General features: G+C 32.7%; 1 protein-coding gene across 1 annotated transcript in view; it reads right to left on the bottom strand.

The window, feature by feature from the left end:
- Positions 1-23,173, bottom strand: part of METAP1 (methionyl aminopeptidase 1) — an 80,240-nt gene that overhangs the window by 24,464 nt on the left and 32,603 nt on the right. Inside the window, exons 2-8 of the mRNA XM_074275424.1 lie at positions 20,344-20,395; positions 11,820-11,932; positions 9,907-9,967; positions 6,821-6,912; positions 4,714-4,797; positions 2,270-2,408; positions 1,212-1,343 (exon numbers count right to left, since the gene is read on the bottom strand). Coding sequence (XP_074131525.1) covers positions 1,212-1,343; positions 2,270-2,408; positions 4,714-4,797; positions 6,821-6,912; positions 9,907-9,967; positions 11,820-11,932; positions 20,344-20,395 — 673 coding nt within the window. The remainder of the gene's footprint in view (positions 1-1,211; positions 1,344-2,269; positions 2,409-4,713; positions 4,798-6,820; positions 6,913-9,906; positions 9,968-11,819; positions 11,933-20,343; positions 20,396-23,173) is intronic.

Genomic DNA, 23,173 nt, shown 5'->3' with positions numbered 1-23,173 from the left:
CCCCAACTTTTGTAAAGAAAAGGAGATGCATTCTCTTATGTCTTCAGGAAGCTAAGTCACTAAAAATCACATAGCCTTCTCTTGTGCCCTTCTCATTTACATTATACATTATACTTACTGAGAATAATATTGTGTTCAACATACTTTGCATCAGTTCTTAAAGTTTCCTGTGCTGTTCTAAATTGTTCATAATTATTCTTTATTCTAGTATAGCTATTTTATTGTTGTTCAATTATTTCAATTACATCTAACTCTTGGTGACCCCACAAGGATCTTTTTGGCAGAAACATTGGGAGTGGTTTGCCATTTCCTTTTTCAGCTTATTTTCAGATGAGGAACTGAGGCAAAAAGATTAAGTGACTTGCCCAGGGACAGGCCAGATCTGGATTGGAGAGATTTTTTTTTTTTTTTTAAATTCTGGCCCAGTGTTCTATCTACTGTACCACCTAAGTGCCCCATAGGCACTTAATAAATGTATACAAGACTGAAAACAATGCCGCATCAGTTGGATTTCTTTAAATGCTCCTCTTTATTGTAAGGGAGGTTTTAGCATGTAAATGTGCATATGTCAATTGACAATATGCACAGATAAGAGATTTCAGAGAATAAAGAGGACCTGGATTGGAATCCTGTTTCTGACATATATTGGCTACTTTACAAAGTAGCCCTAAATGCCCTCAAACAACTCTTTAAGAATACATAATGAAGAATAGATATGAATCTGCCATGAAAGTTCTTTAGCTTAATGAAATCAAGAATCTAAATCTAAAATTTTAAAAATCACAGTCAGAGCATTAATATCAATAGTCTTACTGAGTCTATGCAGTAGCAGAAAATGCCTGGAATATTCTACCTAATTCTGGGCACCTTTAAGGTGGATACTTAAAACCACAGCATGCCTCAGAGAAGATGAACAGAAGGATGAGAATTGTTGAGAAAACTAGTCTTGTTCAATATGAAGACTGTTTCACTGGACATGACAACCAACTCCAAATTTTTCAAGTGCTGTTTTATGAAACAGAAAGAGAACGTGTTTTTCTGAACAGCATAATGAGGCCTAAGTCAGAGGGAGACAGAGTTCTTGTGTCCAAAAAGGTGATGGGCTCCCCAACAAAAGCATTAAAGTAGAAATTACAGGCTGAGAATGTTGGAATAAGGAAGAAGTTAGGAGACGGCACCTCTCCTCAGCTGTTGCTGCAACAGGGCCTCACCTGCATCTATTGCTTGCATGAGACACTCGTAAGTTGTCTGGACAAGTTTTCTTGCACTCTCATCCACTTCTCCAACAAAAAATGTCTCATTCAGGTCTCCATGATAACCATTTCGATAAATAGTGATATCCACTAGGAAGAAAAAAATCCACAGTTAAAAAAAGAAAAATCTCTAATTCCAAATGATGAAGATAAAAAAATTACCATTTAACATAAAATTTTCTGTTCCAAGGCAACAATATCAAATGTAAAAAGAAAACGTCATGCTAGCTGAACAAATTATTTGGCCATGACACTGACTAGTTCACATTTCAAAAAGGGGAGAATATTTTTCATTGTATCAAAATTTTATTCTTAAAAAGTTAGCACTAGACTAAGAGAGAATAACCACACTGTAATATTAAAGTTATCTTTCTATGCTCACCAGCTAAAATATAAGAAGCTTTTAAGTACTATGATCCAACCACCCTGTATATTAAGAATTACATAAAGGAAGTTACTAAAAATATCTATCCCCTTTCATCCAGAGATTACCCCCTCACAGACACTCTTCTTTACAATGTATGAGAGAACATGTTCTAAAGCTGCTGACAGAGAGATATAGAATGCTACCTATCCTGCATCTTTAATGAAATCCTTCCCCCTTTTTTGGCACTGCATGATTACTTGTTTTACTTTGGGTAGCCATAACTAAGGTTACAGTTTAAGAATAAGTAATATAAAAGTACCACTAGGAACTAAAAAACAAAATATCAAGAATATTTAAAAACATAAATTATGAATTCACTGAATAGTAGGGTTTCCTAAAGGTAAGCTAAGCAAACAAGCAACACATAAGAAGCCATCACAAAATCATTTTTAAAAGGAGTTCTTTTACTAACCCCCCCCAATTTTTAAAATGGAACAGCATTAAAAAAACTAAAAGTAAAGCGAAAAAGTCATGGGAAAAACTTCCATCTGTAATATTATACACTGACCATACACCCCACACTTCTCTCCTACTCCTTTTATGTCAGTGATTTTTCCCCGTAGAGAAGTCATAATTTCATACTTCTTACCATTAACAATATCACCATCTTGCAAGGGTCTCCTGTCTGGAATTCCATGGCAGATCACTTCATTCACTGAAGTACAACATGACTTAGGAAAATTATAATAATTCAATGGAGAAGGATAGCAATTCCTTGAAATGCATGCCTATAACATTTTTAAAATATTGAAAGGAAAATAATTTAGAATGTGAAAAAAGACAAGACACATAATCAGTAATTATTCAGCCATATTGTCTGAAGGAATTCAAAGCAACTGCCATTATTCCAATACTTTTGTGCCTTAAGCTCACTCAAATTCATAAGATCCCAAGTTTAAAACTGGAAGAGACAGTTCAATCCTTTCATTCACAAATTAGGAAATTGAGGTCCAGAGAGGTTCTGCCACCTATCCATGTCACATAAGCAGAATAGAAAATCTGGGTTTTGAAGCCAGATTCTCTGACTCCACATGCAATACTTTTTGTTGTGGCATTTCTCTATTTTTGAAAAGTTGCTCATGGTTAATAGAAAACAGAAAAAGCTTTATGATGCCATGTATTCATAATCTAACCATTCCATAATCTGAAATTATGTTACAGAAATGACTAAAATGTCATTTGCTCTTTCATCCAGTGTTTGCTGATATCTGTAAATCAATGAATATTTATTAGGTACCTATTATACACCAAGCATTGGGCACACAAAAAGAGGCAAAAGACAGATCCTGCCTTCAAGTAACTTACTATGTAATGGGGGGAGACAAACATAAAAAGCAAGCTGCATCCAGGATAAATAGAAAATAATTAACAGAAGACATTAAAAATTAAGAAATGTTGAGGAAAGCTTCTAATAAAAAGATGGAATTTTAGTTGGAATTTAAAGGAAGCCAAAGACAAGGAGGAATACATAAGGAAAAACATTTGTCAAGTTCAGAATAACCAAACCAAAACAAACCCCTATTCTGAAAACAAAAATACAACAAAAATCTAATTTACATTTTTAAAACTTGACAGAAAAGCTTGAGAAGACTTTTATAACCTGATGTTAAACATAAAACAAAGCCAGGGAAACAATCAAAATGACTACAACTTAAATTGTAAACAACAATATAACTAAAACTTAATGCCATGTAATTGTGAGTCCCAAAGAAAAGACTTATCTTATAAAGAAAGACTATACATGATTGGTTAATTCAATAGAACTTTATTTTTTTCTTCTCTTTTAACTGTTAACTGTTAAGATGGCTCTGAGAGGTAACAGAAGGGGAATATATTGGAAACACAGGCAATACTAAAACATTAAAATCTATCTATATAGCTATCTATCTACCTATCTAAATGTCATCAATTCAGAATGTCAGAATCAAAACGGACAAAGTCATTGGGAAGAAGATAACTACGGTAATTTTCAGGCTAGAGTAATATTTATGGTATATGTCAACCAGATCACACTTGTCATGTATTTACTAAATTTCTCTCTAAGTGGAAATGGGTTAAGTTATTAAATATACAAATGGAAAATATATCTTTTCACTTCAAATAAATATTAGTATTAGCTGTGTTGAAATATTCATTTATAGAGAAATACAATTGTTAGCCACATGACTCTGGGCAAGTCAGTGAACTTCTCAGCCTCAATTTCCTCATTTATAAAATGGGGGCAAGGATAACATACCTACCTCACAGAATTATGGTAATAATCAAATGATATAATATTTCTAGAGTACTTTGTAAACCTTAAAGCACCAGAAGATGATAGTTATTATTATATTAAGTCTCATATTTATAATATTTTAACATCATAGCTCTAGATCTGGAAAGGATGAGCTTAGAGATGCCAAAGTCTGACTTCCTCATTGTATAGATAAGGAAACTGAGGTCCAAGATCACAGAGTCATTTAAGTGACAAAAGTGGTATTCAAACTCAGGGCTTAACCCAAAAAATCTTCCTATGAGGATTTAATTTGCCCATCCAACTTTTATTTAACTAAAAACTTCAAGACTAGAACTAAGCATACATCTTTAAAAAAAAAAAAAAAAAAAAAAAAGTACAACAAACTTCTCTTTTCCATGACATAGAAGCATTTTACATTTTATATTTACAGCATTTTAGCAGTTTCTATAATGTTCCTTAAAATAAAGAACTCTTCTACCATATATGTATATTATGGGCAGCTATATTCTTATTTGAGAATACCCTACATTCTTTGTAATTAGTTATAACATTCTTTATTTAAGATGGTGATAAGGAGATGGTTTTTAAGACTCCAAAACTTCCAAAAGTGAAAGACTAATAAATCAGCATCTTACTGAACAGTAGGACTCACAGGTATTTAATTCATGGTCAAAATCTGTTTTGAAATAGTTCAGCTCCCCAGTTTCTTAAAGACCATTTAATTTTCATGCTATACCTAATTTAGGATGTAGAAAAGAGAAGATAAACATCAAAGCATAAAAGTAGAGCTAACTTACTAAATGGACAGAATGGTCTATTTCTTCAGTAGTTACACCTGGTTTAATCATCATTGCAGCAACATCCAACACTTCTCTCGCAAGCTGTAAAAGAGTCAGTAAGAGCATAGTTAAAATAATGCAGCAGAAACAAAACAAAACAAAAAAATTACATTTTCTTCACTCTGCCTTAGATTTTGTAAAGAAAAGGGAAAACTAATTTTTATCTTCATAAGGAAGTATTAAGATTTAATTTTTAAACAAGTTCATTAAACTATCTAATGCTAATCAAAGTCCTTTTAAAAGATAAATGACATTTTAAATTTTAATTACTGAAGGGCGTGTGTGTGTGTGTGTGTGTGTGTGTGTGTGTGTGTCTGTGTGTGTCTGTGTGCACCCAAAACCTTAACAGATCACTGCAAAGAGGGTAATCAAATTTTTACAAAATTCTTTGAAAGATAAATACATAATCTAAACAGCAATTATCTAAGAAAGCATGAATACCATATGTGAAAATTCTCTTAATATGGCACACTAAGTATACAATATTCTACTCATGAAGTTCTGAACACATTAGCTATGAGAATAGATGATATAATACAACATATTCAACTCCAAATGTGATTTTTGTCCCTTAACAATTAAATTCAACAAATATTTATTAAGTGCATATGACCAACAAAGCACTGTGCTAGAGATACAAAGAAAAAGGGAAAAAATTTTCCCTGCCTTCAAGGAATTTACAATCTAATAGGATGAATATTACATTTAGATAAATATGTAAATTTACTTTGAGAAGGAAGAGATTGATTAATAATAACTAGAAGAACCAGGAAAGACTTCTTGGGAAAAGTAGTATAAGAGATGAGCCTAATAGCTAGCTAAGAATTTTAAGAGGCTAAAGTCAGGAAGGAGTTCACTCCAGGTATGAGGGGACAACTGAAGCAGACTACTATGGATGGAATGTAAAGAGAGTAATATGAAATAAGTTCAGAGAGAGAAAAATAACCAAACTCTGAAGGACTTTTAAGGCCAGGGTTAAGAGCTTATATTTTACTCCAGAGGCAACATATTTTACTTATATTTTACTCCCACACAACATTGCTGGGGAAGTGAGTAAAATAATTAGATCTAGGCTTTGGATAGATGGTGAGACATAACGAGGGTAAACTATGTGGACAGCTTTTTGATTAATGACAAATAGAATGAGATGAGAAGGCAGAATTGAAAGATAGCATTTGATTAAATATGTGGTATAAGTTAAAGAAGATTCAGAGCTGAAAATATGGGTGATTGAAAGGACAGTTGAATCCTCAAAAGTAACAGGGAGCTAAGAAGGAGAAAGTTGTAAGAGTAAAGAACTAAATTTTATTTTGGACATGTTGGCTCTGAAACATCTAGAATATCAGTAAGGTCTTAGGCCAGCAGCCAGATGATTTTGTCAGACTAGAACTCAGTGAGTTCAAGATCAAATCTGAATGTATAAATCAATGAGATCAACAAGAGAAGTAATAGATAAAAGGTGAAAAAGACCCAAGACCTTGGGAGATACCCCTGATTAGGAGACAGGAGATGAAGGTCCAGTAGAAGTAGCAGTCAAAGAAGAGCAGTATTGTAAAAAAGAAATGGAGAACACTCAGAAAGAAGGCAGCCAATAGTACAAAATAGTACAAAAGACACAGAATCAAAAAGGACTGAGAAAAAGCTCCCAGGTTTAGTAATTTAAAAACCATTGATAACTTTGGAAAGAGCAAATCTGAAATCAAATTAGAAAAGTTCCTTCAAACAAAAAAGCCTTGCTATTTTTGTTATGCTCACTTAAAAAAGTGAGATACCATTAAAATTTTATCCATTATTTCAAAATATGAAAAATTGGAGGAAAATGAACCATGCCAGATTACCTGTTACTTATGTTTTAAAATAACAAGCTACCTAACTAAACTAGGATACTTAACAGATATATCAAACCATTATATAATATTATCAATTAAGATCTTATGCCTTATTACATAAGGAGCCACAATCTTACAATGCAACTTGAATCTTCAAAAAACTACAAAACAGCTGGCTTCCTACATGATTGCTTCAACAGAATAAAACCAATAAAGAAAGGGAAAAAAAATCTTACCCTACACACTAACCGCATGCCTTCTAAATCTTCAGAGGAAAGTATTTTTATTTGAGAAGTACCTTTGAGAGCCTGTTCAGATTCAGACATTCCTAAAAAGAAACATAAAACCAATACAGTACAGGAAGGAGAGGAGACATGTAGTGATTGACACAGCAATGCCACTGGTGACAATAAAATCTCATTCATTTAGATTCTACAATTTTGTGAGAAGCCAAATTTTTCATCTTTGTACTATGAACAAGTGAGCTGCTCTCAGCAAATTAATTGGTATTAAAGCTAAAAATAACTAATAAGTCAATACATTTTTAGGAATTGATTATCCCCAATTATCATCCCACAAGTTTTAGTTCAAGTTATTGTCATAAAAATAAAACAACTCTCTTTAGCAGTATTTTAATTAATATAACTTGTAAAATCTTGCTGTTTTAAAGCCATCTCTGATGACTTCATGTAACTAATCTTCTTGACATATACTCATACCAGTACATAGTAATTTTTTTTTTTTAAGTTTGCACTCAAGCACACAATCTACCCAACAACATTTCACCATTCTTTTATATACTACTTTGGCAATGTGTAAGGAAAGTCTTAAATGATATGGCTACAATGTAAAAATTAATGCAACATCACATTTCTAATTCTTATCATGATAGCAATAATATTCCACATTCATCCATTTGCAAAAATTCAATTCTATTAAAATAATGTGAAATTATTATTTTTTTAACTTTTCCAGACAAAAAAAATTAGTATTCTACCTAGAAAATTAAAGAATAAAATCTTATTCTTTCTTAGCAAAATGTATTTATAAAGATTCTCCAACCAATTTAAATGCCATCCATCATGTTTGCAAAAGACTGAAAAGTGTAGAAAAAATATTGTCATTAAACATTTAGGTTCAATCTCCTAGAAACTATGAAAAAAACTCCTACTTTATTATTTTATTTTTTGCTGAGGCAATTGGGGTTAAGTGACTTGCCCAGGGTCACACAGCTAGGAAGAGATAAGTATCTGAGGTCAAATTTGAACTCAGGCCCTCCTGACTTCAGGGCTGGTGCTCTTATCCACATAGTCTCTCCTACTTTAACTGGAACTTCCTAAGATTACAAAGGGTTCTGATTTTCTTTTGAGTACAAGCACAATTTCTAAGCCTTTTAATGAAAGCAATACTTGTCCTGCGAACAGAATTTATTATCCCCCTCATTTATCAGAGTTGCTACCACTGATCTGTTTAACTTTTCTGATTTCCTTACATTCTCAATTTGACCTAATTGGGCTCACGGATGTGGTCACTTTGCTACCCCCCCCTTATGCCACAGTGTAAAAAATGCCACAAATTTCTTTAATTTAACCCTGTTGAATTGCTATTTATTCCTATTTAGACCAAGCTCTTGGTTCTGACCTTTCCTTGGTTGTATGAGTCTTATTAAAAGATCATACTATGTGTAGTAAAACAAACTATTTATTTGATAGTCATTCTTAAAGCATTAAAAAAAAAAAAAAGTTACATCTCTTTTTTTTTTACAATGTGATCCTTATTCTCTGGAAATAGTTAACAGTTATCCCTTCCATATTATGGTAGTTAAGGGCTGAGTATCCTTGTGTTCTGAATATTTTTTTTTCTTTTATAGGGTGTTTATAGTACCTTATTGTAAAATTTGGGTTAAGTTCAAACTTAACATGTATTAGACTACCTGCCATCTACAGGAAGGGGTGGGGATTAGGAGGAGAAAATTTAGAACAGAAGGTTTTTGCAAGGGTCAATTGCCCACACCTATGTTTTGTAAATAAAAAGTTTTAATAATTAAAAAAAACAAATTTTTTGGATTAAATTAAAGCCATAGTCTGTGCTATCTGCATGTTAACATAATTTCCACAAAACTCCCCATTTAATTTTTTATGTACACCCACAACATACTGACACCATGATGAGGAAAGTCGTAACATGGATGGAATAACTATAGTTTAAAGGCTAAACGAGAATATAAGCTCCTTGAAAGCAGGAATTGGTTTTTTTGTTTGTTTTTGGGAAAGGGCTTTCTTTGTATCTCTAGAACTCAGCACAGTGCCTAACACATGTAGGAGCTTAACAAGTATTTGTTGACTGTATACTGACTGACAATAATCTGGAATTTGAAATAATACAAAACACAGTTGAGGTTTATAGGGTTTAAAGACTGAAGTCACTTTCAAGGGAATGTTCTTAACTTTTCTTTCTTTCTTTCTTTTGGCAACATGGACCCCTCTGACAGACTGGCAAAAACTATGGACTCCTCATTATAATGTTCTTTTAAAAATACAATACATAGGATATCAAAGGAAACATGTTGAAATGTAGTTTTTTTAAAGGCCAGCTTCAGATTAAGAGCCCCTGATGTAGAGATCACTCAATCACCAACACCAAACACAAAACCCAGTGTTTTAATTTATATCCCACAGCCTGCTCTATGATGCTAGGAACAAATATAATAGTTGTACAATCAAATTTTTACACAGAAAGATTTTTCCCAGATTCTGTAATGGGAATTATTAAGGGGGGCATGGAGATCAAGGTGGATCAAGGAAATCAGAAAATGCTGATTTTTAATTCCTAATTCTAAATTAAAATGCTCTTGTGAAAATGGAATTATATTAAAAGAAAGTAATAAAATAATTGTAAGGAAAAAGTATTGCCTGAAAAAAAAAAAAAGGCATAAAAAATTCCTAATTTGGAAAAAAAATTTAAAAACCACAAATGGAAGAAAATTTAAACTTGACACACATTAACTTTAAATGTAAATGAATTAAGCAAATCCATTAAAGACAATAACAGACTTAAGGAAACAAAACCCTAAAATCTATAACTTACAAGAAACACATCTAATCCTCCCCCCCCCCCAAGCACAACTTGCAAAGCAAAAATAAAAGTTCACACTATAGAGAAATAGAGTTTTTAAAATGAAATAGTGAACTTATTAGGCAATGAAATTTGTATATTTTTAAATTAGTACATAAGAAACCATGAACAAAATAAACTTCTGTTTTTAGTGGCAGTCACCAAATACAGAGACTAAATAGATAGTAAGGTAAATAATTGAAATTACCTAAAGGATGATCAGCATAATCAGGTCTCTGAATATAACTTGGCACTGGTCTTGTTGGCATCTAAAAAAACATCAAAGTGTAGAGTAGAAACAAATTTAAAGTATAATGAGTATTTATTATTTGAATGTCATTACTGAAGAAAAAATAAACCTGTTCATTCTAAAATTCTATTTAACACATCATCATTAGTTATGATACTAATAATTTAAATTGTAGAGGAAAAGGGAATTTAGTAATAATAATAAAATAAGAGTAGCAATAATAATTCTTCATATTACGTTTACAGGCCACAAAACAATTTGGAAACAAAAAGATTTTTTTTCCCAGAATAACCAAAAAAAGAAAAAGATACCTAGACACATACCAAACGATCAAAAGAGGATTCTATGTGAAACTCTTTTTATTTATTGCTTCCTTTTTTAAAAAGCAAATAATAAATTCCATACACTATTGTCCTACTTATCCATCTTATCACTTCCCATTTTACAGATGAATAAGCTGATATGGCTCTGACTTCAAGGTTGAGTGACCTGCCCATGCTCACACCACTGGCAAGAATCTGAGGCAGAATTAGGATCTTGGTACCCTACTCAAAAGTCCAGTTCTCCATGCTGCCAAGAAGCAGTATCAATACATACAAAATCACAGACAGTACTATTCAATGAAACAGATGCAAAAATTCTTTTATCCCTTCAAGATAAGGGAAAAATCCACTTTCTTTCTTTTTTTTCTTTTTTTGCTAAGGCAATTGGGATTAAGTGACTTGCCCAGGGTCACACAGCTAGGAAGTGTTAAGTATGTGAGGTCAAATTTGAACTCAGGTCCTCCTGACTTCAGGGTGGTGCTCTACTCATTGTGCCACCTAGCTGCCCCCAAAAATGCATTTTCTTTGGGAATTAGCTATTCTGTGCCCTTTAAATTGCTTATTATTCTACTATGATTACAAACATGAGAAGACCAAAGATAAAATCCTCAAGTCATTTAAAATAACCTTCAATAATTATGTAATCTATCAGAAAATGGAATCACTTGAAAAAAAAAATAGAAAATGGAATGTTAATATTTGATTTCAAAGCTATAGCACATTTAATTATTATCTAGAAGAAAAAGTATTTTAAAAGAACACAAAATTATTAAAATGACCCAATTTTTTGAATTTTTTTAATATTTAAAAACTTAGAATTATTGAATGGGTTTTCAGGGAGGGGTAGCAGGAAAGAATTAGAAGTTAAAAAGATCAGTAAGTTATTTTAAGAAAATAACAAGTCAACCACTTATTTTTTCTCTTCTTCTTTCAAACTTTTTAAGGTTAAAACAAAACAAAACAAAGAAGGATACATAGGGAAAACCAAATAATGTAAAAAAATATGAGATATTTTAAAGTGCTAAGACAATTGAAGTTCCCTTTAAAAAATCTGGAGGGGAAGTACAACTATAGGAAGTGATTTCTTTCTTTTTCTTTTTTTTAATTAATTTTATAATTATACATTTTTTTGACAGTACATATGCATGAGTAATTTTTTTTTATAATATTATCCCTTGTATTCATTTTTCCAGATTTTCCCCTCCCTCCCCTAGATGACAGGCAATCTCATACATTTTACATGTGTTACAGTATAACCTAGATACAATATATGTGTGTAATACCAATTTTCTTGTTGCACGTTAAGTATTGGATTCCGAAGGTAAAGTAACCTGGGTAGATAGACAGTAGTGCTAATATTTTACATTCAATTCCCAGTGTTCCTTCTCTGGGTGTAGTTGTTTCTGTCCATCATTGATCAGCTGGAGGTGAGTTGTGAGTTGGATCTTCTTTATGTTGAAGATATCCACTTAGGAAGTGATTTCAATCTTTAAAATACAGCTCTAAAATTTCTCACTTAAATAGGTAATTGTTACTTTATTTACTCACCAACGGATAATGTGGTCTAAGTTTACCAGTATATCGATAACCTGCCCAAGGATCTGTATTAATATCACCTTCCACAGTCCAAGAAGAAACTTCATGTTTTGCTTTTTCATCTTCTAGAAAAAGAAATATTTAAAGACTTTTTAAAGAAAAAGTAACATTTATATATTTAAAATACATGAAATGCTATTTATTTCATATGTACACCTTATCTCTCTATTCCACACACTTCTATGTACCAATAGAAACAAAAAAGAAAAACAGAGCAAATCTGTCTACTAAATTGCTAGATTTCAGTATTCTTCCCCTGAGCTAGTGTAACAGCTTCTAATCTCAAGTCAAACTTCTGAAAATGATATTTTCTCCTTAATGGTTTGAATGTAACCACTTTCCAATAATGTTTTATTATTATAGTTTTATATATATAATGTTTTATTATTATATAGTATTATTATTATGACAATAATGTATTTTATTGTCATGCATGAGTACCACATACATTTGCTTCTTTTATTTCAATTTATAGTAAGCATATTTTAGAATATTATTGGGTACTAAGAAATGATGGGTAAGAATGCAAGGCAAAGTAAGCAGAAATGACCAACATTTTATAATGATGAAATTGAAGTGTAAGTAATGGAAAAATGTATAACGAAGCTTGAAATACATCAAAACATACCTTCTCTGTCCCAGAAGAAAGGTCAGGGTTTCAGTAGGGCAGAATACTGATATACTCGCTCACTAATAGATATGAGTTTTATATTGGATATTTCATGTTGTAATGGGAATAGTTCAACCTCAAGGGTAGGTGTAGAAAATGAATGATGTAAAAGCAAAAGGTACCAAATAAAAGACACATACAAGCTTATTTTAAAGATTCAGATTATAAAGCAAAATTTTTCTAAATATTCTATGTAGAAATTATTTACTATGAATTCTGGACTGATTAAAAGAGCAGATTTCTCCAAAAAACAAAACTAAAACTGAAAATCTGTCTTAGATTTATCCAAATGACTTTCAGTATACCTGAAATACTGAAAATACCATCTAGCTATTACTATTAGGTCCTACTTTCAGAATAGACTGTTCAAATTCGTACACACAGAACAAATAGAAAAACACACACACAAATAAGCATTTTGGAAATAGCTATTATGTAACAAACATGTTGTTAAATGCAGCCAAAAAAGAGTCCTTGCCCTCAAGGAGAACACAATTTAATGGCAAAGGAGAGACCACACAGGAATAATTCTGTACAAAAATAGCAGACCTTTTTATAGTGGCAAAGAATTGGAAACTAAAGGATTGATTATCAAATGGAGAATGGTTGCACAAGTTATAGTATATGAATGTGATGGAATATTATATTTTTTAAATGATCAAGAGGATGGTTTCAGAAAAACCTGGGAAGCTTCATGTGAACTGATACAAATTGAAGTGAGCAGAATCAGAACTGATACAAGTAACAGCAATCTTGCAGAGGTAATCAACTCTGAAAGACTTATTAACTCTGATCAACACAATGTCCTGCCACAATTCCAAAGAGCTTATGCTGAAACATGCCAACCACCTCCAGAAAGTTGATGTATTCAGCATATAGATGGAAGCATATTTCTTCCCTTTCTTTTTCTTGCCTTTGTTTTTTGTCTAATGTGGAAATTTATTTTGCACAAATATATATATATATATAAAATGGGTTTTGTTTTTCTTCTCTTTTTAATGGGTAGGGAAGCAGAAAGGAAGGGAGAAAATGTGGGATGGAAGATTAAATAAAAATGAATTTTTTTTAAGGAGGTAAGATTTTATATGTGACTTTATGACAAAAAGACAATTTCATTGGACAACAGATTATATGTGTTAAGCACAGTGCTAAGTACTGGTGATACAATTAATAAAAAGAAAGATAGTCCCTACTCTCAAGGAACTTAGAATCTAAAGGAAACATGTCATAAAAGAATGTAGGAAGAAAGGTAGATAATATAGGAAATGTAGGAAGTGTTCAAGTTATAAAGACATTTAAAAATCTAAACAGAAGACGTTATATTTGATCCTAGAACTAATTGGGGGCCACTAGTATTAATTTAGTTAATGGACAGAAACTTTAACAACTGAGTGAAGTATGGACTGAAACCAACAGGCAACAGCAAAGAATATTCCTCCCCACATCCCCACCCCCAAACACCTAACAGTTAAATATTATGGGTGTTAGCTATTAATTCTAAATATTTAGTAGGTACCAATGTCATAACACTCAATCTCTCAAGAAGTACATATTTGGAATTACAGCACTGTCTATAGCAGTGTCAAAATAAATTGTCTAACCAAAGAGAATATGGGAGTCATTTGGATAGTATGCTTAAGAAAATAGCACAAGATCCCTTCTCCCACCTCAGAGTGACCAAAGAACTACCTTCTTTCCTCTCCCATTAGGGAAACAGCTTTCTATTCCTGTAATGCTCCAGCTACTCAGGTCAGTGAATATTTAGAAAGTTAAGAACTGATTTCAAGATGCAGAATGAGACGTGTAATTTTTTTTTTCAAACATGGGCAATGTAGAAATTTGTTTTATTTGACTATGCTTATTTGTTACAAAGGTTTTGCTTTTATTTTCTTTTAAATTGAAGGGGAACAAAAAAAAATAAATGCTTGTTAATTTTTTTAAAAGACAAAATAGTTGCAAAGCTACACAAGAAAAGTTCACTTTTGCTATCAATTGATACTCTATAAGTTAGTATAGAACATAAAGGGCAGAATTGTAGAATTGAAACATTATACTATTCAATTTCTGAACTCTCTTTCCTTTCTAAGTATTGAAGACAGTACCAATATATATTAAGTGACAAATTGTTATTTCCCCCCCCCAAAACATGAGCTCTGAACAATATCTACTACCATCAGGGCCAAAACAGAGAGGAAAAACAGATCAAAATGCAGATAAACTGAATGTCTGCTGGCAGGAAATGGCAGGAAACAATTCTATTCTAAAACATGAGCCTCAAAAGCAATTTTTTCAACTGAAAACAAGGGCAGAAAAACAATAGGATATGTACTTTTTGCTTTTAATATATCACTGAATTTTTCTTAAAAGTGTAAAAGATTCTTGGGCTCCCAGCTGGTCCTGAATTTTCCACAATCTGTCCCCCTGAACTCTATTTTCAAAGAATCATAAACATGCTTATGAAAAAAAAAAATGAAGTAATCATAAGTAATCTGTATAAGGTAAGGCTAAGGTAATAACAGATTCTATTCAATTTTTTGGATCATTATTCACACTCAGAGATTAATGGTTCAAATGTGTTTGGTTATATGGTTTGTGTTTGCATTCCAGGACAAGCAAAACAGATTTTGGCACCCTCAAAATAATAAAAACGAATGTCCTGTACTGCTAAATCTAAACAAAAATTGGAGTCAGTGGACTTAAGTAATCTCACCAAAATAGATCCTTCAATGGATTGAATGGGCGGTGAAGAGGAGAGGAGGGAGAAACTAAATTAACCAGATGAATCACTGGGTTCAAAAAAGCAGAATAAAGCTTTTGCCTTGGAGTCAGGAAAACCTCCTACCCAAAAAAAAAAAAAAAAAAAAAAAAGCTTCAGGCGCCTGGCTATGTGAATCTAGGCAAGTTACTTAACCTTGCTCTGGCTCAGTTTCCTCTTCTGGGAAAAAAAAAAAAAAAAAAAAAAAAAAAAGAGTAGTAATGCTACCTCCCAAGTTGTGAGCATGCAAGTACTTTGCAAATCATAAAGTACTATCTATATAAATGCTAGTCAATATTTTTGTCTTTATACAGAGGAGCTCTTTAATGGACACTAGATAGTACAGTAGATAGATTGTCAGAACTCCTCATTTTCCTGAATTCAAATCTTATCTAATGAGGACTTTCATTAATTGTATGATCCTGGGCAAGTCACTTAACCCTGTTTGCCTCAGTTTCCTTAAGGAAACAGCAAACCATGCCAGTATCTCTGCCAAGAGAACCCCAGATGGGGTCACTAAGAGTTGGATACAACTGAAACAACTAACTAAAAGGACACTTAAAAGCTTACTAAATAACTGAGAAGTATTTTTCAAATATGATATTAGGTAAGAATTCTCACTGAGGTTTACATTTAATTGAGAGGCACAAAAATTGGCCATTTCTTATGTTGAGGTTACAGGACACAGTCAGACTCTCCCTGTACAGGGTCACCAAATGATGAGGCTACCCACCAATTATAGGCGTACAGGGAGTATTATCCCAAAAGTATATGGGTTATCTCAAAAAATTGTGCAAGCTTAGACTTTCTCCAAATCAAGAATCAAAGATTTTATGACGCTACTAACAATAGGCTAAATCCATGAGTCTTTAGCAAAGAAAAGGACCCAAAACACAATCAAAATCTAGACTCTGATTTTCCCTTTTAACAAGTTTGTATGGATTTAGCCCAGTTAGCCTGGGTTTTCCTTAATAATATTTGAAATCATTTCCTGACATTAAAATGGAACAAAATGAAGCATCAACCTTCAGGGAAAGACTTCATCCTATCAAATATTTTTATTGTTGGGAAACACAAGATTCTAGCTATGGAGTTAGAAAGCATGAAAAGGATTTGGAACTATGCTCAAACATTTTGGAACTATGCCCAAAAAGTTATCAAACTGTGCATACCCTTTGATCCAGCATTGCTGCTATTGGGCTTATATCCCAAAGAAATACTGAGAAGGGGAAAGGGACCTGTATGTGCCAAAATATTTGTGGCAGTCCTTTTCATAGTGGCCAGAAACTGGAAGATGAATGGATGTCCATCAATTGGAGAATGGTTGGGTAAATTGTGGTATATGAAGGTTATGGAATATTATTGCTCTGTAAGAAATGACCAGCAGGAGGAATACAGAGAGGCTTGGAGAGACTTACATCAACTGATGCTGAGTGAAATGAATAGAACCAGAAGATCACTGTACACTTCAATGTTGTATGAAGATGTATTCTGATGGAAGTGGAAATCTTCAACATAAAGAAGATCCAACTGACTTCCAGTTGATCAATGATGGACAGAAACAACTACACCCAGAGAAGGAACACTGGGAAGTGAATGTAAACTGTTAGCACTACTGTCTATCTACCCAGGTTACTTATACCTTTGGAATCTAATACTTAACAAGAAAATGGTATCTACACACATATATTGTAGCTAGATTATATTGTAACACATGTAAAATATATGGGATTGCCTGTCATCAAGGGGAGGGAGTAGAGGGAGGGAGGGGATAATTTGGAAAAATGAATACAAGGGATAATGTTATTTAAAAAATTATTCATGCATATATAATGTCAAAAAAATATAAATAAAATTTAAAAAAATAAGATAAAATAAAATAAATTTTTTAAAAAATCAAAAAAAAAAAAAAAAAAAAAAAAAAAAAAAAAAAAAAGGAACTATGCTCAAAGAGTTATCAAACCATGCATACTCTTTGATCCAGCAGTGTTACTATAGGGCTTATATCCCAAAGAGATTTTAAAGAAGGGAAAGGAACCTGCATATGCAAGAATGCTTGTGGCAGCCCTCTTTGTAGTAGCCAGAAACTGGAAACTGAGTGGATGCCCATCAAATGGAGAATGGCTGAATAAATTGTGGCATATGAATGTTATGGAATATTATTGTTCTATAAGAAATGACCAACAGGATGATTTCAGAAAGGCCTGCAGAGACTTATATGAAATGCTGCTGAATGAAATGAGCAGGACCAGGAGATCATTATATACTTCAACAACAATACTGTATGAAGATCAATTCTGATGGGCGTGGCCCTCTCCAACAATGAGATGAGCCAAATCAGTTTCAATAGAGCAGTAATGAACTGAACAAGCTATACCCAGCGAAAGAACTCTGGGAGTTGTCTATGAACGGCTACATAGAATTCCCAATCCCTCTATTTTTGTCTGCCTACATTTTTTACTTCCTTCACAGGTTAGATGTACACTGTTTCAAAGTCTGATTCTTTTTGTACAGCAAAATAACTGTTAGGACATGTATACATATGTTGTATTTAACTTAATACTTTCACATATTTAACATGTATTGGTTAACCTGCCATCTGGGGGAAGGGGTGGGGGGAAGGAGGGGAAAAGTTGAAACAAAAGGTTTTGTAATTGTCAATGCTAGAAAATTACCTATGCATAAAATTTTTGTAAAAATAAAAATTAAAAAAAAAAAAAAAAAAAGCATGCAAAGATCATCTGGGTCTAATGCCTTTAATTTTACAGATAAGTAAACTGAGGACCAGAAGTTAAATGACTTGCCCAAGGCTACATAAGTAGTAAATGAGGGAGATGAGATTTTACTGTTATCCTCTGATGTTAGAGACACTGCTAAGATGAGCTACCCATATACAGGATGGTGTGAGGAGGGAGAAATAGTTGGAAGTATAGAAGATTGTTAAAGAACTAAAAAATGTTTTACATTTTTAATGACAGTTCTGAATACTTAAAAAAAAATTCATCCGGTATTCCCTCTCTGAATTTTAAGAGTAAATATGTCAATGGCTTAACTGCATTGTTTAAAAAAAAAAAAAGAAAAGAAAAGAAAAAGAAAAAAAGACTGTGGTTTTGAAATTTGGAGTGTTACTTCTAGTGTACTGAGAATGAGATGCTGCCGTACAACACTAACACAAAGGGAATGAAATGAATGATGATGATGATGAAGCTGATATTCATGTAACACTTTCGTGGTTTGCAAATTCTTTACAAATACGACCTCATTTTATCCTCACAACCACCCAGGGAGATAGGTGAGTCCTATTACTATATTATAAATAAGGCAAGCAATAGTTAAATGATTTGCTCAGTCACACCGCTAGAGGCTGGACTACCAGCATTCTATCTATCTATCTACTGTACCACCTAGTTTGTGTATTTCTTTATATGCCATGAAGTTTTTCCAAAAGTGATCATGAGCTGAGCTCAATCTTCCCCCACTTTTTATTACCTTTTTTTTTTTCTTTTCTTCTGAAATAACATATATCTTGTAGCCAAAGTGTACTAAAAAGCGTTAGATGTCATTAGGCAGTCTCATTTCATTTGTTTTTTCATCTGAACTTATTCATTGTTAATATTGTTTAACATCCTCGCAGGACACTGTGATGCCAAGTTACAGAGAAGCTGACTCCACAGCCATCAGTATAGACTAGACTTATTCTAGCTTTCCAATCTGAGGTGCAACGTCAAGTTGTTCCAAGGAGATGTAGTTAAAAAGGAATGGGGGAAGATTGAGCTCAGCTCATGATCACTTTTGGTATAGAGGCCATTACGATTCAGGGGAGGAATAACAAATGTGGCCACTATACCAAAGTTGAGTGGATATCCAAAGTAGATATTCACTGCTTGAGGAATGTTTGAACAAATTGCTTCATGGCATATAAAGAAATATACAAAATTCAGAGAAACCTAGGAAAACTTATAGACTGATCCATAGCCAAATAAACAGAAGAAGCAGAACAATGTATAAAGTAACTATCACAACATGAGGAGAGCAATCCTAAAAATACCAAGACAATGAAATCTTGACTTCACAAGACTGATCTTAACATGGGACACATATCTCTTACACAGAAGTAGTAGATTATAGGTGAGGAATGAGACAGACACTGGCAAACAGTATTTTGTTTAGCTATATTTCTGTTCTGAAGTAACAAGAATTAGAAAAAGATATTTGTTTTTAAAAATGAGCTGCAAGACTGAAAAAAATGGAGGAGAAAAACAATCCATCTTCATTTGTACATATAAGTATACACAAACAGTAGTATTTAAAAAAGAATGTCCAACTACTTGGATGGGGGAAAAAATGACACTTTTATTTTCACAAAAATCTCTGAATTAGGACTGAAAACTCACTGAAATAGTTCATGTCCTTCGATTATAAATGTAGGTGAAAAGCCATAATAGTATTAAAAGACCTGTGATTTTGTCACCAATAGAAATCACAAATTGTTTTACATCACATTATATTACATAGATACAGATATAGGTACCTTAAGACATTGTCTATGTTCATCACTTTGGAATTATTGAGGTCATTAGATTGGTAATGTGAATGGTCACAGTTTTCTTGTCCATAGAGACACTTGTGTGATGTGGCTGGGCAACTATTGGGATCCACTGAGGTGATTCCTTGGACTACCAAAGGGGTCTATAACACAAAGTTTTAAGAATTCTTGATACTGAACTATGATAATTGCAAAGTACTGTGCACATATAAAGTGATTTAAATAAAGAGCAACAAATTCTACAAATCTTAGTTCAGAAACAATATGAAAATAATACCAAATATATTTCTTTTAGCAAAGCAAGAGATTTTTTTCCAATGGAGTGAAAATCCAACCCAATTCACCCTACCACAAAAGCACCTACATCAGTCATTCTGGTAGGCAGTGGAAATACAAAGACAAAAAGAAAATAAAAAGCATTTGTCCTCAAGGAGCTTACACTCTAGGGGAGTGAAATTGGAATGGAATGCTTATGATAGTAGAAGAGAGATGTGATTTTACTTACTTGCTTTCTTGTGTAGTAACTTGTGAGTGGCCCAGCTTCCCTTAAAACACTCCTAAAATTGCAAATATTATACAAGTTAGTGTTGTGCCTTCCTTAGTAGAAATATGTTGATATTTTGAGGAAAGAGAACTCTGCTTACATGGCCTAAAAGACCATGAATATTTGTGGCTTCTCTTGGTAAAATTTTAGGGAAAAAACAAAAATTCATTATCTATGTTCAAATATTCACATCAAAAAGCAGATAAAATAAACTTAAACTGCTGGTAATAACAATTCAAAGAGTTCTGGATCACATTTATTGAATAATTGTCAGTATTGTTTCATTCTTTTCACATTTCTTTAAGTATGGTAATTTTTCAAATTATAACAACAATTTTAAGCAACACCAAAGAGAAATAGATGAGTTGTGAAATATGCATTTAAAATGAAAAACAAATGGTTAACAGTTTATTTCACTATATTTTTGAATATTCTTCAATGAATTCAAGATAATATACAAGTAGCTCATATTGTATGTAGCAAGATGAAAGGAAAGGCAACTCAGTCAGTCACCAAATGTGCCATTAGTAAGCACCTGCTACATGCCTGTTATATATGCAACACTATGCTCAGTTCTGGGCATACAAAGTAAAAAATGAAAATGATCTCTCAAGAAGAGGCTGGCTCTTATAGGAGACATAAAGACATGCAAAATAAACAGAAAACAAGAGAGAGAAACAGGGAAGATGAACTCTATAAGATGATCATTACATTATTTAGTTAACACTCAACCTAACTGTATCAAAATATCATAAAAGCAATTAAGAAGAACTCTACTAGACCTGGCTTTCTCTCTCACTAATTAGCTGTGTGAGGGAGGATAAGTCCCTTGATTTCTCAGGGTCTCAAGTTTCCTTTCTTATCTGTAAAGCTAAGATATCACTTGCTCTAACTCACAGTATTATTTGGAGAATCAAATTATGTAATGTGAATGATATAGCTAAACCAAATTGAAAATTATAGCATGAATGAGGTGATTCAGACCAGTTCCAATGGTCTTGTGATAAAGAAAGCTATCTACAGCAAGAAGATATTGGGAACTGAATGTGGATCACCATAGTATTTTTCACTTTTCCTTGTTTGCTTGCTTTTTTTTTTCTCATTCCCCCCCCCTTTTGAACTGATTTTTCTGAAACAACATGATATTTTTGGAAATATATAGAGAGGAATCGCACATGTTAAACATATGTATTGGATTATTTGCCGATTAGGGGGAGGGGATGGATAAAGGGAGAGGGAAAAAATTACAGCACTACGGTTTTATAAGGGTTAATGTCGAAAATTATGTAGTGTATAGAGCACCAGTCCTGAAGTCAGGATCTGAGTTCAAATCTGGCCTCAGACACTTAACACTATCTAGCTGTGTAACCCTGGGAAAGTCACTTAGCCCAAAATGCCTAAAACAAAAAATAAAAATAAATCTATGTATATACTTTCAAAATAATTACAAAAATTATAGCATGATATTTTAATGTTATTACAGTTCAACAAATATTTATTAAACACCTACTATATGGAATGCATTCTGCTAGGAAATAAGTTTCTTTTGGGCACTGGAGTTTCACAACTATGATCATCTGTATGAAACAGTGATGTGGTTAGCTATTAGCAACACAACTTAAACTTAATGTGTTAAAAAAAAAAAAAAAAAAGCTGCCTGGGGCAGTGAGAAGTCAAACGGCTAGCCCATCTTCACAAAGTCAATTTGTATCATCAATCTGAATTCAAATCTTTATATTTTAAGGGCTAGCCTCTGTCCAATATGCCATATTATTTCCTGGGCAAGTGAAGATACAAAACTTAAGAATGTCATTCCCTACATGGAGTTTTTATAGCAAAAATTTCTTATTTGCTTTTATCATCACCACAATTTCAAATTTAACAAAAATCAAGAAAAGAAAAAATGAAATAGGCAAATACATTGGCTATTTTTGTGAAGTGGTCATTCTCAGAAATATTTGTGGAAGAGAGCCCCTATATATGGAGGAAGGTTGAGCTAGATCAATGACTTACATCTAGATACCCTTCGAGTTCTGAGTCTATAACTTTGATAAAGATACTTTAAAAAATATTGGCAGATTTTTAATATGACCAAAACCACTGCTATTCCCAGGAAATAAAATATTAAAAAGTAATTAACAAAACCATTTATGCAAAACCAAAAACAACATACTTAAGCCAGTGCATTTAAGCAAAACAAAGCTATATAATCTGGATTTTTAAAATTTATAATAAATTCTCTTTTCTTTCCCCCCTTTCCAATTACTTTTCTCTTTTACGTCTATATAAACATTTTGTAAGTGAGGGATTTGTTAACAAAAATGGAAAATACTATTTTAAGCAGGTTAAAATGAAGTTATGCAGTTCTCAGTTCTCATCTTCCTTTTTCTAGTTCTTCATGAATTTGAAAGAAAATCAAGTTTTCCCTGCCTTTTCAACTTCACAATTTACATTGAATGAACTGGGGATAAAAAGGGTGCATTCTTTCAGTTTATACTTCAAATTTTGCTACTATGAATTAGGCAGAGGCAGTTTCTACATAGTGACCATGAAAAGAGGAGATATGGGTTCACACACAATATATGCCACCTAGAGACTATGATCATGCAAAATTTTCAAACCTCAGGACCTCAGGCAACTGTCTTAGAAATTGTAGAGAAGGCTTTGGTAAAGGGAATTGGGAATTCCTTACACCAATGCAATCACAGGTCCAATTCCTTTTCTTATGATTCAAAATATATTTTACAAGTCTCCTTCCATGTACACTACTAAAAACAGAAATAGAGTGTTC

Source organism: Sminthopsis crassicaudata, chromosome 6 (genome assembly GCF_048593235.1).
Source record: "Sminthopsis crassicaudata isolate SCR6 chromosome 6, ASM4859323v1, whole genome shotgun sequence".
NCBI lineage: Eukaryota > Metazoa > Chordata > Mammalia > Dasyuromorphia > Dasyuridae > Sminthopsis > Sminthopsis crassicaudata.
Note: the sequence above shows the minus strand (reverse complement) of the source record. Positions and strands in the feature narration are given on the sequence as shown.